Here is a 17,850-nt window from a genome sequence, read left to right as displayed (position 1 = left end):
TTATCCAGCACACTGATAAAACTAGAAAATTAGAAGAAATAGAAAAATATGATGACGGACATAGAATTTTTCTGTTTACAGAATAATACGAGAAGATCATTCAATGCTAAAACCCAACGCTTATAACGCTTTAAAATGTTTAAATTCGATATTAAATTTATTATTGTGATCGATCATCCCATTTTTATGATATATTTTTTTAATCTTGTCACATGAATATTTTAAAACCCATCAACTTTTAAAATTTTAAAATCTATAAATTTAAGAAGTAATCAAAATTTAAAAAAGTAGTATGATCGATCTCAAGTAAACATACCTCATATAGAGAATTCAAATGTTTCAAGATTTCCTATATTTACTTGTTTTATTATAAAATAGAAAATATAAATTTAGTTCATAATAATTATTAAATAAATCGATTTTCTCGGTGCGTGTATCGGCAATTACGATTGTTACGGTGTATCTTAGGCGGAGTAGTGATTGGACGGAAGGCGTTATGTGTTTAATAGTAATCATTACATAAACGGGCCAAATCTGTTTTTTTATATATGCATATATTTATTTCGGTTTTCGTGCGGTTGCTATTTATTACTTAACTCTTTTGAAGGCAGGGATAGCCCATATAATACATTTCATATGATCTCATCATAGACCTCAGCACTCAACAGGTGCGTTATAGATTTTTAAAGACAATAATATACATGAAAAAAATCGTTGACTATTTGTCCGGACCAAATAGTAGAAGTTATAATACGATCAATTGCGATTCGGCTTTGAAGTTTAAATAGCCAAATTAATACTATTTTTAAATAACTTGTCATGCAGTTTTTTTTATTTCGAAAATAGAATTATTACATAGTTCGAAATACACGATCACGAATCGCTTTCAATTAAAATTAATGTGTGATCGTTTTAGTTCTGTGGCTCTAGTGGTAACGCACACATTAAAGTATATTGAACTATTGGACGTACGGAAGTTTGAAACGACGTTTGTTGTCGTTCTTCATAAGTTCGTATCCATGCAAATTCGAGGAAAAAATATTATACTTGGAAGAAGTACGTCATGAGCATGTTTCATTGTTTACACTTCGATGTATCGAGTGTAGAGCATAGACAAGTATACTTGGTGTTCTATACGTGTCACGATAAATTATTTACAAAACTGTATCAATTCCGTGTGACGGATTTTCGTTAACAACTCGACGCCCCGCTTAAATATGTTATACATTTTACACGTATTCGGTATTCTGGCGGAACGTAAAACAGGTGTCGGAATAACGATATACTCATATTATGTACGACTATAATACCTACCTGAATTTATTGTAATAATAAATTATTGTTCATCGTACCATCGCACGTGTACAGAGTTCCGCAGTCGTCGAGTACCTATGCGTTGGATCGCTGTACGGCGTTCGCCCGATCGAGCAGGTTAGGTTAGTAATACGTCTACCGTGTGCTTTTTCTCTTTAAATCTCTGTCGTTTCAGATTTTTTTTTTTTGTATTACGTTTTTCCTCCTCGTCTTCGGGTGTCGTCGACTGTAGTCATTCGTATTACATCGTCGCGTCTCGTGTGCGGCGCGCAACAGGTAAACCAAAATCGTTATACATTATTTTTATTATTATTATTATTATTATTATTATATTATATCATCATTATGATAACGACTTTGTATACGAATTCGAAATGACCCGATGCACAATCGTGGTGGGGGCATTTATTCGAAAATGCTCGTGTGTGTGTGTGTGTGTGTTTGTGTGCTAATGTGCGCGCGCTTATGCGTATACTGTAGGGTGAACCGGTGGGGTCAGAATCGGCAGTCTCGGCAGTGGTCGCGGCGGCGCCAAGCCCCTTCTCAATGTCGGGCCGAACATTGCACTGATATCGGTAACAGCTACTTGCTATTATATAGTATTATACGATGTTGGTTTTTTTCCCGCTCGCGTATTCCGATATTTCAAAATAAAGTGAATCGAAATAATATTGCCATACCGATTAAATTGTATTTTTTTTCCATAACACCCGTTCGTCGACATCGCCTTTTAATAACCGTAAGTTTTAATACAAATTTTGTTATCTCTTAACGTTACGATTGTTAAATAATTTATTGAATAGCCGGTGTTTGGTTATACAAGGAGTTTTGACACGCGAAACCACGTGTACTTATAATACTGATAATTATGTTCGGTAATCTTGTAGTTTTTTTAGGCATACCCGACACCTTATATTAAAAAAAATATTTGATTTTAATATTATACTAAATACTTTGGTGTAGTTGATTGTCTTTGTCGTATAATGCTATTATATTATATTATTGTTTCGGTCGGTAGAGTAATTTTTAAAGTATAAATTATAATGGAGAGTCGCGAATTGATGTAATCGATAAAAAACGTATATCGAATAATTATAGTAATAAAGGAAGTCTTTATAGTCGTATCTAGTTTATACCCATGGGTATCGAAAGTCATATGACAAGCGTCCAACTAGTAATTACTGTAACTGCAGGTCATGCTATTTTACTGACATTAATAAAATTCGCATTTGAAGTTCGTCTTTCATCGGGCGTCGTCGTGTATGTCTCGAGGGGCCTATTGAACAAAATCCAGAATAGCGTTCCATGTTTACCACCCCGGTGCACATTTCGCATTTCTCACCCAGTCATCCCCTCGGAACTGGGTTCCAATTTTGTGGAACAAGCAAGTCGTTTAATTTATACGACGACAATCGATGAATGTATACCAGTGCATAACAATAATAATATGTATATGGACTATAGCACTTGGTAGTAGTTTAGTATAATATGATGTATATCATAATGTCTTAGCGGTCACTAGTACAAGCTTATAGAAAAAACAATTTAGTGGCATGTCCATGTTATATTTTTTTGTTTACTAAAATTGATAAATTATTGGCTATTATAGTTATTACTTATTAATAGTAGTACTAATGTTTAGTCTATTTATTGTCAATCTACAATGTCATAGATTAAATATACTTAACATTATATAGAAATGTAAACTTAATAATACGATTAAATTATAAAATAAACATATTTTTTTTTCGTAGTAAGAATATCACTTACCACGGCACTGCAGGGGACCTGGTCCTTCTATACTGTTCATGTTGGGATTTCAATTACATATAATGATATTATTTGTACGCGTGGTTGTGCACGAATGATATTAATATAGGTGTTATAATTTTTAATATATAAGTGTAACTTGAATTTTTTTCGCGGAGATGATATAGTTTAGTTGTGTTCTTCATGAGCTATAAAAAATATTTCGCGATAACTAAAAACGTGTGTTGATTGGTCGAATATAGCAATCGTTTAGGAATATACGCCAATGTTTATAATAATATAATAGGTACATACTGCAATATATTATTATCATACTCGTCTGACGTCAATGTCATTGTAACTTGTATGCTATATAACTATTATAATTATACTGATATCAATAGTCAAAGAATATTGCTGCGTGAGTTTAGATCATATTTCACACTCTTCGCAGGGCGACGCATAGAATCTCAGATATCTAATGGTTTTTAAAATGACATATTATTTTATACGTTTATAAAGTATTCATCACGTCATATTATTATACCGATACCGATGTTTTCATTTTTTCAGTCATAAGTCATAGTCAGCAGTGCCTCCTAAGGTTTTATAACACGCCTATAATATTTGTAGGAAATCCTACAAAAATGGTATTTTTGGTATGTTATTAAAATTTTACCAGAATTCATAAAGGTTTACGTAAATTGATCTTCATTTGATCTTAGGTTGAGTTAAATATTTGATATTTTCACCGAACATTTGTTATTCGATATTTATAAGGACTTAAAATAATCATGTTTAAATGTATTTTTAGTATTTTATAATTTCCAGTTGCAGTCGTTTTCGAAAGACTGAAAATATTTTAAAGTATATAAATTCTTTATTTTATCTTGACTAGAGGAATTTGAAAAATCGGTTTGGTTGTTATTTTTTAAATTGTTCAAATTTGAATTACGGATAAATTATAAATGTCTGTATTGTTTAGTATTTTTTTTTTTTTTTATTTCATTTTAATTCATTTTTAGACATTTGCTATTGTTTATTAGAAAAGCTTTTATTACTTATTTATTTAATAAGATAACAGATTTATTGTAAATAAATTTACTAAGCTTAGTAGCTTAAGGATTACACCTATCCATACCTATTATATGTTATCATATATTGGTTTATTCGTTTAGATTACGCACCTATATATCATAAAATAAGCTATTATAAATATCAAAAATTAAAACACAAAACATTCTAATTCATTAACGATTTAATAGCATGTACAAAATATTTTAAAGTTTAACTTCGATTTTGTTTTATAAATTATTAATCTATACAATAGATGTTGATTTGAGGAAAGAGTAAATAATAAGTTATAAGTCAACGAATAAAAAAGATCATTACCCATATCCGAATTTCTAATTTTCGAATAGGTTACACTAAAAATCAAATCAAATACACTCGTCAAAATTTAAATAAATAAAATAATTAAACATTTTTAAAATATAAAAAAAATAAATCTCCTTTTAGGTATACAGTACATATCAAAACTAAGTATGTATTATACTATAAGTATAATAGTAGACATGATTTAAAACATTGCTTGAACTATCTATTTTTCGTTGTACTATTATGACTTGTAAGTAATGCATATTTATTATCATAATATACATAAACACAAACATATAATAATGGTACGATTTACGACATCGAAGACACAATAATAATATATGGCCTAATACGACAACAAGTTGTACAATTCTTGGCGAGCGTCTATATTAGATTTAAGATAATAAACAGACTATAGAGACAAATAAATACACATACATAACGTACCTTAGCGGCAAAACATATGTTCTTATACTTGTCGGTTCTTAGGTTTCCATATGCAAAATAGTGTCGATAATAATAATATGCATTATGTAAAATATTATATGTACAGTGTACACGAACGATATTGCACGATACACCACCAGTATATCTGGTGTTCGTGGCTTATCTAAAACGAAAATAATTCCTGGCAAAACGTATCTATACTATGACGATTGAAATAATTTATTAATTAGTATATTCCCTCTGAGTTGTCTACTATATTCTTATAATGTATTATATTGTATATTTAAATCGAGATATTATTTACTACTGATTTTTACAACATATTTTGTAAACATATTAGTTGTACTATGTGCTACGCGTAGTACATTCGAAATTTGTTAATACAAATTATGATATTATATAATAATATATAGTAGGTAATAGGTGTACTGTTTTGAATTCAAGTATTGTGTGTATAATTTAATAAAAACTCGGTTGACGATTTAATATATACTGTATTTTGATCATACAAGATGAATCAGTGATGGAGATCAGTAATGGTTTTTTTTTAACATTACATTTATTTTATATTTAATAAACAATTATTTCCCATTGGAAAAAATATAGTATAATATGCCTGTGCATGATAAACATTGGCACAAAAAAAAAATAGTTAGGAATCCTCCTTGGGTATTAGGTATAGACGTATAGTAATACACGTCGGGAAAGAATTTCTTATATTATTATACCATCTACCGGTATGCTATCAGTGTTTTACTGGGATTTTCGTTATAGACGTTTTAGTGCTCGAACAGCAATATTTCTCCGCTGTACTATCAATTACAGTGGATAATAATACAATAAACGTATTATAATTCAAGCAATAATCAATGATGTCCAATTGTGACTGTATAATTGTTGCTCAGCTATTGAACTAATGTAATTCACACAATCGCATTTCATTCGAGTCAATTGTATTAGAGTTTAGAATTCACTATACATCAATATACACACACGCTAACATATATTATATATATACACACAATTGACATTGAATTGAATTAAAAATTGCCAAGATCGTATTCGCATTTATAAATAATTCACTACATTGAGATAAAGCAAATCTTAATTCATAGTTGTATACCTCTGTATATTATATTTATAATAGTAAACGGATCACGTGCATCAAGTTTTAAATTTATTTTATAATTATTAATTATGCGTCGTGGTTACTATAGTTATAGTTATAGTCATAATAATACGTCATAGACACATTGTCGTTAAGAAAACCAATGAACTTCAATTTTATTTTACTTTAGTAGTTATGTTATGTTGTTTGCTTTTTAACACTAATTATTTTATAGAATTTTTATTACATACTCTACAATTTTTTCATTTATAAATGGTTATTTTACTTCCGTGGGTCTCATTGCCATAATAATAAATTTACATGATCTGATAACTTTTCAAAAATTTTAGTACGTTTAAAGTTTTTAAGTAGTTTATAATATACATATAGATACATGTAGTATCCATATAATATGACGTATGTCATATTATAAATTACAGTTATACAAATAATAACAAATATGTGGTTGCCTATTAAATTATACCTAATTGTTTTCAAAGGTTTCAATACATAGTTATAAAATAAATGTTTTAATAAATTTTAGAATATTAAACAAGTAACCATTTCTTCTGATATAATGTATAATATATATATTTCTAAACCTTATTCAATAAGCCTTGATTTACTCCAAGAATAATAGCTATTAAATATAACACGATTGTAACTAGTAAAGTAGTATAGTACAAAAAAAATTGTATTAAATAAATATAAAACATGTACGTAAAATAATGTATATATATATATAGTTTCTTATAGCATATATTATTTAAGATAAAGGAAGCGATAAGCTCATACAATTGATGTAATTGGTATATTTTCGAGAAGTTTATAAGTTTTATTTTTATTAATTATCTTAAATTCTTTACCATATTAAAATATATAATCGTCCAAAAAAAGTTATTATGTTTAAAAAAAATATGAAGGGTTGTTGTTTCTATCATATTTTACTATAGTTGTTAAATGATAAGTGGTAATATAATTTCAAGTGATGGTAAATATTTAAATTTTATTGTGCATATTGCATTTTAAATGCAATTCGTCGATTATTATATATTATATAATGCAAAAAAAAACTTAAATTTTTTTGGTTTTTTTTTGTTTACTAGCAAAAAAAATAAATATATTGGTCTTACATGATTAGTTTTTTGTGAAATAAGACACTTTTTAGTAGAACAAATGTTTCTATATTAAACTTTTGAGTGGTTTTTGATAGCAAATCAGATTTATAGAGTATAGTTAGTAATATTAGTACTTAATTATTTTAGAATTGGATAATTAAAAGAAAAATAACAATTTTAGTTATTTTAAAAATATTATTCATGTAGAAAACTTAAAACTTTTGCCATTTATTGTTTATTATTAATTACTATTTTCAAAATTTTATACGATTCACTTTTAGCTATTTATATTACGAATTTATTAACAAAGTTTTACGGTGTGTTAGTTTTGGCTTATAACAGCTAGTAATTTAGAATAATATTAGATTAATATATAGTACATAATACCATTAATACCTATACGTAGTATGCGATTTGTTTTTGTCAAAGTTAGTTCAACTAACTACTATAATAGAAAAGTAAATTACAAATAGCAATATTAATATTTAATAAAATATAGGCTAGCAGACGGTCTCCACTCAAAATCGTTTTTCATATTCCGTGATTTATCCTTGAATTCAAATTTAGCACATATATTATTATAGTGAGCTACTCAATGACAAGGTACAATAGACACCTACATTACAGTAGAGTGACTTTCCTCGGTTTTTATTAAATATATACATCGATTTCATATTTTTAGTCCTTCTGTATACATTAAAGATTATGTTTAATGTATAAGGTTATAAATTTATAATATACTTATGTACAATTTCCTTAAGAGGACGCTACACCACCCGCATGTGTTGTCTCTCGTCTCTGTCTTACAAACAGACAACATAAAAAATTGTACGCTCTGAATATTCCATTTAATTCTGTTATGAATTTACAATTTTAAAATGCTTATATAACTAGCTTTAAACTAAAATATAATAAAAGAACCTATGACTTATGAGATTCACTGGACAATATTTTTACTTTAATCTGTTAGATCACTAGTATTTAACATAACAAAGTTAAATGAATTATTCAGAACGTACAATTTAGTATTTACCATGTTATTTGTTTGTAAGATATCGAGTAAACACATGCGGGACGCTGGTGTTATTTTTTCACTTCATCAGATCCATAATGAAAACTATTTATAGAGGCTCACTTATAGGGCTGTGTATTCTTAATCGATCTTTATGATTGATACTTGATCTACAAATAACCTACTTGTTGAGATAATTAAGCAACATTTAATCGAAAAATACATTTGTTTTACGTTAAATATCAATATGATAAATCATTACACTAAAATTCGGCACTAATCTGATCTGATAAAGCCACCACACACATTACCAATTAATTAGAAATTACCATTTCTTTAAATGTGTCCGACCGTTGTCAGTATAGTTTTTGATTAAGCTTGAAAGAACTTTTGTGCATCATATCAAAAATTGACCTGTTACAACTACTCTTTCCTCTCCTGTTTTCTACATTTTCTTTATTTTTATAAAGGTACCATATCAACATTTCTGGAGAGTTTTAAAAAATTAAAGTACAATAATAAGTATATATCAATGCAATATAACCGATATACATTCCTCGGTTGCTCAAAACTTATAAACATTCAAATTACGTATTAATCTAGGTATCTATTACATAATAATAAATTGATTATTTTATTATTCTTTTATGACATCAATTCAAATAAGTCGTAGCTTATCGAAAATAATTTACTTAACTAACTCATACAATATTAATATATACGAAAAATAGAAATTTTAATGAAGTAGTCCAACGCTGTGCAATGTTAAATGCGTTTTTAACTAAAGTTTTTGACTGCGACAAACATGGTGAGAATGTCCTACCATACAGTACACGTACTACACACATTCAACTACAATCTCGTAGTAAGTTTATTGCAATCGGAATTCATTATTAATTATGTAATATATAAATTATTTAATATGTTGACATGCATTGTATCTGCAGTACCTATCTTTAATATAAAAAAAATTAATCTAACGATAATTTATAAAATTGTTATCGGTAGTAAATATTTAAATAAGTTTGAAAAAAATAAAGTAATATAATAACTGAGTTGACGTAAAGTTTACCTACGTGTAATAAATGAATAATAAAACCATTTAATTGTTATTGAAACAGAATTTTAATCTTTGTACACAATACCTATTGAGTAATACTATTATTGAACCTTATTATAATATTTACTGATTTATCGGTGAATGTGCGTATTACAGAACACAGACACGTTTTAGAGATATTTCCGAAAAATCAATATCATATAGCAGTTAAAAATTTTGATCTTAACGACGAAAAATCGATACCGTTCCGTTTTACGCCTGAAAATGTTGCCATCGAAGAGACGTGGATAAGTGACGACCGTTCGACCGTTCAATTTTACTTTTGTCACGCCTTGACAATGACGTTTGCAATAGGTCCTTATCATTACTAATTACTATATGTCATTACTCATCGGTTATTGTGTTTGAAATGAAGTATAGGTACATTCGAAATTGGAAAAGTATTTTTTCTTAGCGGCTCATTGAAAACCACGAGTAACGTATAGGATTTACTTGCCGTAAAAGTTCGAACGGCCGGGAAATTCGGAATTTTCTTAGTAAATTTACACGGTAAACAAGTAGTGCGTGTCGGTGACGTAATAATAGACTGCTAATTATTGCAATTAATACGTGTAATTCCACACGATTCATCGATATTCCAACAATCGCAATACCTATATAGTTATGTAATGATAAACCGATCAAACCGCGATATGAATACAAGTAGCGATACAACGCAATAACGCACAAAATATAAGTACGCGCGAAACTTTTGCGTTGGGCTTTTCTGTCGACGTTGTTTTACTGCAATCTTCGACCGACCGACAGCATCCGCGTTAAAATATATATAGCCAATCTGCCGAAACGTGTATCAGAGATTCGCGGAATTCCATGCTGACGACGGCCTCGCGCACTTGACCTGTCCAGCGCATGTGTGCAATATCGCGTTACAATCATTACCGTCGTCCATTACGATTTACGAGTTCCATAACCGTACTAAATACGCACTACGACGACGTGTATGATGCAGTTTACGCGTGCAACGCGATGTCGTGTGTTGATAGCTTCACGGTTTTCCGGTATCCACAAACACGCATAATATTATACTATAATAATAATGATAAAATATATACTGCGCGCGGTATGGTCGATTGGCGAGTACCAAATATCGTTCCAACCGCTTTAAGTCTGGGAGACGTGAAGACAAACTTTTAGTGATCCCTTAAATCGACACGACATTGAATTATGTATTTTGTATGTTATTATCATCATGTACACAATAATAGGCATTTATGTGTATGTTATATGTACTGTCGTTTAATTTGCAGAATCCACAAATATAGGTACCAAAACCTGATATTGTCTTAACTTCGAACTCTTCGAGTTGATGAATAGCGCTAATGAATATTTATTAGCCAGCACTGCTAATTTAATGTGATGTGTGGTATTTATAATATATTCGTTTATCGGTTAACGTTCGTATCTGTAAAGTTCAAAACCTCGTTGACCATATTAATATGTGATATTACAATACTCCGTTATTTTTAGAACGTTAAACGATTACAAGAAAAGTTACAACACAAATTTTGGTCAGAAACATTTGTATTGATATCTTAAAAATTAGAATATGATAAAAGCCATACGACAATACAGTGACGTGGTTGTGAACCCAATATATCCTACTGTAACCATGTCGGTAACCGTGATATTTTACAGTTCGTTAGAACTGTATACGAAAAACAAACCAGAATATCGTATAATTCATATCACATTTAGCGCAATAATAGACAATATAGTATTATCTGCGTGTTTCTGAATTTATTTTATTTTTACGTATTATGATTTTTGATTCTCTACATTTTTTTTTAATATTTATGCGGTCAAAATTCATATTATTAATATACTCTTTTACCATAACTTGCGAGCCATGTACAAGTTTAACGATCGCCAACGATAGACAGTTAAAAAATGTATATTTAAAATTCGGTCTACGTATTAAATAAAAAACAGAAACTTTTTCACATAAAAAACAGTACAACTAATAGATACAGGGATCAAAATTGTTCACGTATCATGTGTAATTACTAATTATTTCCTTTATGAATTAATCCGGCGCATTTACGTCGCGTCCTTAAATTAATGACATCTGAACCGTGTCACATACCTACTCCGACATAATTAAAACACAATCAAAATACTTTTAGCAGTTTTATAAACTTAAAATTTTCTGCTTAGAAATGACTCTATAATTAGATGCATATATTATAGTTGAAATATTAAGTGTATTTAAGTGAAAATTAACTTAAAATATTTATTTTTATCTCTTAAGTTATTTTAGCGCGTAATATTTAATTTTTTTTTTAAATGTTACTCATCTTTAACGGAACATTTATTACCTGTGTGTAAATATGTCGTATAAATTATTGTTGTTTGAAAAACATTTTATTTATGTACAAATTTAGTGTTTTCACCATCATTGAGGAGGGTTGTGTGTATAATATACTATGATATTTATATATTATATCATTGTTCACAAAATAAACAGTACAGCTCCGAAAGTGCGTTGACACGAAATTTTACTAAACTTCAAATAACATTTATTTATAGTGTGTGTGGTGTGTATATACCTAGTACATACACGTGGCATGTGCTGTGCTATAATGTACTTATATAAAAATAGTATATACATATACATGACCAATCGATGAAGCGTGTTGCTGCGTCTAATAGTATAATTTTATAAGTCTACGTCGAAAATCTAATCAAATAACTCTCTCTGTACTTTTTCGAATAATACATTCTAGGAAGAAATATACAGCAGAGCAACTAAACTTTTTAGCCTAAAACTTTTCTTCGGACACATCGATTCTTGTCATACAGCAATAAATTGTCATTTATTCATTTGAATCAAACTTAACACATCTATTATAATGACTTACATTTTTAAGAATATTTTATAATTTATTTTTATTAATGTTAACGGTTCAGTAGGTCACACTTATGTTTTCCAATAACATTGCATATATATATTTTATTAAAACATTATATCATATACTATTGTTATTAATTTCTGTCAATACCATAATTTAAATATGAAACTGGAACTGAAGTTATTTAAAAATACTGAGAAATTTTTACTATTTCACTCCAAAGTAGAATTCAATATTCAACCAAAAACTACCCCCAAAGTTTAAAATTATAGAATTTTTAACTGTTCCAAAATGACAAAAAAAACTAATCATTCTAAACCAATACTACATTCATTGCTCCGCTCATTTTTGATAGAAATCGCGTTAAAACTTATTTTTTTTTTTAGATATTGTTTGCATTGTTTTAAAAAAGTAAATGTAATCAGTTAAGTTGTGATTTATTGTATATAGCTTAAATCTTAAGGTGTTTTTCTTTTTTTAAAATTTACTTGGTATAATATTTTTATGCGTTGTCAGTATTCAATAATGAAGTATTATGAACTCATATATGCTATATAAATATATTTGATTTATCCTTGATATAACAATAAAACGTATACGAATTTAATTTCAATAATCCGTAATTACTTTGCCTTTTAGTGTAATATAAAATGTTTTGTTTTTTTATATTAGAATCTGGATATACAGGTTGGGTAAAAAAAAAACACCAAACGCGAATTAATAATCATTATGTCTGAATAGTTTTTATAATTGCTCAAATATGGATTATTAATTAGTAATTGCCATCAACGGTATGCAGTAGGTAATGCTGATTACTGAATAGTTCATTTTTTCGTAGCCATTATGACTCACTCTTTTAAACTCTAAACATTTCGAGAATTATAATTTATTTTTTATTGGAAATCTTAAGAATGTATATTCGCACCAGCTGTTTATTTGCGATTTAAAAATCGTAGATGTGTCTCATTTTTTGGACTTTTAACGAAAAACTGTCGAATTCCTTCGCGATACACACTACAGTATGGTGTCTTGTCGTAGAGAATCGTGATAATGTTCGTGTATATTATAGTATTATTAATATATTATAATATTACTAATATTACTGTCGTATATTATAGGAAACCGCCGAGACCGCAACCCCAGCAAACACACCGGTTGAATCTGAGCGGAGGCGGTGGTCCCCCCCGGAGGAAGACGTCTGGTTACGCGCGGCCGCAGTTCACCGGTCCTATGGAGTTAGAGACGCTGATGGAGGAAGGGGCCTTGCCCGGCCCAGGTAGCCGAGAAGGCGAAGCGCCGACGGCGGACGACGGCACTCGCGCATCGCTCTCCAACGGGGACAAAGCTCCGCATCGCCAACGGCCACAACAACCACAAGAAGAATTCAACTCGGCCGCCGCCATGAAATCGAATTCCGATCGTCCGCGCAGCTCGCTCAACCTTTACCTTGCCGCATGCACGGGTAAGCGCTATAATAAATAATATTTATAACGATTTAATAATATGTATATGATGTTAAAAAAATATTAATCCTATGTACGCAGAGGATTGAGTTTGTAATTGTTCATATTATTATTTTCATGGGTTCTTATGCAGATCTCTTGATTTTTAAAAAAAACAAACGTTTCTGTCACAGTACTACAATTCTGAAGGCACATTTCTTTTTGGTTATTTTGCAGTTACAGATTTATAGGTGTTGGATTGGTCAAAATATTTAAAACAAAATAAGTGTAACCGAATTTAAATTTTTTAAATTTAAGTTATTTATAGTTGAAACAAGACTCCACTACAGTGGAGTTACATTCCGTCTTAGTGCGATTCCAAATATTTTTTTGCATATGGTTTTAGTGCAATATACTGAAACAAATAATATTTTTATAGTCGGGATAACAGTGACTTTTATTTTTCTAAAACAAAAGTTTGTTGGTAACAAAAAATAATAAATCTTACAAAAATGATATGATATTTTTATTTTTATTTCTTATACTTATCATTTACATCCCATTTTAAGTCAATAAATATTAGTCGGGTTCTTTTGGTTTTCGAGATTTACATATCGATTGAGTAAATAATTAGAAAAAAAAATAACTTGTTAAAGTAGATTTGGTTTTATGAGCAACTCAATTAAATGGAATTAAACACACATACATTACAACCAGTATATCTAAATTTGGAGCGTTAGACGCATTGTGAAAGAAATATCGATATTATAAGAATGTCAGTGTTCCAAAATATTAGTTTTTTTGTGTATTATACAACAAAATATAATAATATTATTATTTTCGTTGTAATAATGAGAAAAAAATAATTTCTGGCATTTAATTAATTAACCCTAAATATTTTTGAAATCTGTTTTTTTTTTATCCGTAACTATATGTATAAGTATGATATTGTGTTCATGTTAAGGTAAAACAAAATAGTCGGTGCGGAACGTTTCTGGTTGGGTCATTATTTCAAACATATACAAAACGAATTGGTTTCCCAATATAAACGGTTAACTTTCTTTTTGTTCGTTCTTAAATTGTTTTGTTTTATTTATCAGAAGAAAAAAAAATAAAAAATATATATAAGTATTTTAAATTTTTCTTCTATTAATTTAATTCAAGCAGTGGAAATAAGATAAGAGATTTATTTTCAAATAAATTCCCATAACTTTGATTGCCAGTTCTCGGGTAATATGTAAAACTAAATTACATATAATGTAAAAATATTGATGAAATATTACAGTGATTAACTAACATGTACGATGTGAGACAGACAGTGTTTTATATTATGTATTATTATAAATTATGCGTTGTGATTGAAAACATTTATCTTTATTTATAGGAATATATTGTAGGGAATGGAATGCCTTGTAAAGAACATAATAGACTTATATATTATATCGAATTAAATAATATTTATTTTAAATGTTTTAATTTATTAAAATAATAAAAATAATAACATTGCCAACAGTACAGTTATATTATGAAAACAAAAATGTATTATGTGATCGTTTATAATGTTTTATGTTTTTATAAATCTGTGGTGTGGAACAACACTAGGTATTTTAAAAGGCGACTGTTAGGTTAGTTTATAATTTGATTCTATCCTTCGACTTAAACTGTTGTACTGTAGTCTGTAGTTGTATATAATATAATATATATAATAAAAACATCCAGTGTCATGTTTACGTTTAAGAAATACCTATAACAATAGTGCTTTCGTTGACATATTTCAAATGAAGATAAAATTAGCATGTTTTTATTTCTTCTGTGTCGTCTGTACCTAAAATAGTTTATGTTTTGTATGTATCTATAACTCAGCAAAAATAATATGATTGTTTAAATTTATTTCAAAATTATCAATTTTTATGTACGTGATTGACTATAGCTCATAGTTCCTCGTCATACTTTACTGTTTATGTGTACTTCTAACTTTATCTGTGGGTTACCCAAAACAGTCTTATAAAGTATTTAAAAATTTAGTAAAAAAAAGTGTTTGAGTACAAATACAATTACTTTTGAAATATTATTTATAGATACTTTCAAATACATATAAAATAATTGTATACAATTATCATAATAACGGCAGTATGTCAGTATATACACACCAAAATGGCAAATGTGTATCTGATGTCTACACATTACAGTGTATATACTAGTAGACCGTATTATAATTGCAACACATGGGGTATGAATGATATACATTATTTTATTTCTTTAACCCTGATATGCGTACTACCTATATTATATTTTATTTAAAAATCTTACCTAACCACCGATGTGCCTAGTACGGCAGTGGTATTATAAAATATCAAGGTGTATACTATCGGTTTATATAGGTATATATAAAAAATAAAATACATTTTATTATTTTAATGCTTGGATAATTCCACGTTGGGTCGGTTGATAGAAATGATTCGTTTTGTATAATGTATGTGTAGGTAGGTAGGTAGGCCTAACTTGTTGTTTTTATCTTCGTAATTTATTACTTTACCAGTTTTTCAAAACGAAACAGGAAATGTACGACAACCGAAAGATATATATATATACAATGCATTTTCTAAAACGAAAATATGCCTATAACACTGCAATACGACGTCCCCCAAGGTGTAGTCTTTATTTTTGAGTTTAGTGGGGAGTGTCGAGGATAGGATTATATGTCTGTAACAGAATATATAAAAAAAATCTGATCATGCTGGGTCACAAAGAGCCATATAAAAAAAGAAATCGTAAAATCCTATTCCTTGTCCTTTGTATTATATTATTATATGCGTCTGACTGGACCTTCCAAAATAAAAACAAGATTATTTGTTCGTTTAGGCTTTATATTTTCTATATACTAACAACATATTCGTGTTGATACAATATACTTAAGCGTTATAGACATAGGCACCTATAATAATTTATAGTACAAGTTGTAAAATTAGTAAAACGTCCATGGATGTCAATTAATTTCGTTTATATTATTAATAAGATATTATTATAAACGTTTTAAATTATTAAATTATTATATTACTCGCGCATATATATTTTAATTTGGTAACTCAGTGTCATTAAAACTGTGTTTAACTGCACATATTATACGGATCATAATTATAATATTTAATTTTGTTTTAATAAACTACCAACAGAAATTAGAATATAATATACATTTGAAAGTGCTGTTCTTATAAATAATATACCTACCTATTTTCGATATCATAAAATTTAAATCATTACTATTTTCATTAAATTTCATTATTTTACTTCCTGTACTATTTTATATTTTACGATATTGTTATTAAGTTAAATAATAATGTTGCTACGAAATTATCAGGATATGAAAACAAATAGTTGCTGAGTTCGAATACTTTAAGTAAAAAGTAATATATATGCGTATAAATATATATATTTTTTTAATAATAAACTTTTTATTTATATTTTGTGAATTTTATATTTGAATACTATTAACATTCGATAGGAAACGATGTTATTCATTAATTTGATAACCTGTTGATTGACGTAATATGCATAATATATATTATATTATAATCTCTCATTAGAAAATATTCGCTATAAATAAAAAATCTTACTTCTATCCTAAGATTTTTTCGTTTTAAATATATATATATATATATATATAATATATATTGATCTTATTTCATGAAAAAAAAAATTTTGTTTTAATAAATTGTCTTAAGATGTATAATATTTCAATCAAGTAAAATATTGTTAATATCAAAAACAATATAATATATAGAAACAATTTTTACATAATTAAAAAATAATTGTATGCCAATAAATTATGATAAGAGTATAGTTTAATTATAGTTAGTATTACTTTACCTATTTAAAATCTAATAATCATAATTTGTTTATCTAATAACCCAACGAATATAAATAAATTGTACATATATTTCACACATGCACGAGCCACGAGTTATATTTATATTAATATATTGATTCATTTGTGTTAAACGAAAATCAAAAATCAATTTAACATATTTTTAATATTTTAAGTATTGTAGATCCTACTATAATATAATATTATGATACTAGTTAATAACTGCACGCCACTTAAATCGTATTGTATCAAATAAAAGTTTACAATAAATTACGAGTGCCATAACAAAGCAGGTGCATACATTTTGTTTGGACATCATACTAAAGGGATTAATATTATATTTCATTATCATCTCGTAGACATTTTATTATAAAAATTGCACGTAATTAAGAGTTATTATTGTTATAATGCGTTTAATATACCATAAGATATTACGATCATTGTTAATA

At 28.1% G+C, this 17,850-nt stretch overlaps 1 protein-coding gene and 1 long non-coding RNA gene across 5 annotated transcripts in view; one reads left to right on the top strand and one right to left on the bottom strand.

Moving 5' to 3' along the window:
• Window positions 1-3,301, bottom strand: part of LOC132932435 (uncharacterized) — a 31,010-nt gene extending 27,709 nt beyond the window's left edge. Inside the window, exon 1 of the long non-coding RNA XR_009662873.1 lies at window positions 3,085-3,301. This is a non-coding gene — a long non-coding RNA (uncharacterized LOC132932435). The remainder of the gene's footprint in view (window positions 1-3,084) is intronic.
• The window catches only part of LOC132932430 (facilitated trehalose transporter Tret1-like), a 41,963-nt gene that overhangs the window by 14,902 nt on the left and 9,211 nt on the right, over window positions 1-17,850 (top strand). For 2 of the 4 annotated variants that reach the window (XM_060998805.1, XM_060998806.1), the window contains exon 2: window positions 13,213-13,556. In XM_060998805.1, the coding sequence (XP_060854788.1) occupies window positions 13,213-13,556 (344 nt within the window). Of the gene's footprint in view, window positions 1-1,431; window positions 1,591-1,858; window positions 2,054-13,212; window positions 13,557-17,850 lie in introns of those variants that run through there. The other 2 variants (XM_060998808.1, XM_060998807.1) reach the window with 2 other exon arrangements.

The sequence above is a fragment of the Rhopalosiphum padi genome, chromosome 1 (assembly GCF_020882245.1).
Source record: "Rhopalosiphum padi isolate XX-2018 chromosome 1, ASM2088224v1, whole genome shotgun sequence".
In the NCBI taxonomy this organism is placed as follows: domain Eukaryota; kingdom Metazoa; phylum Arthropoda; class Insecta; order Hemiptera; family Aphididae; genus Rhopalosiphum; species Rhopalosiphum padi.
This window is presented reverse-complemented; position numbering and strand designations above follow the sequence as displayed.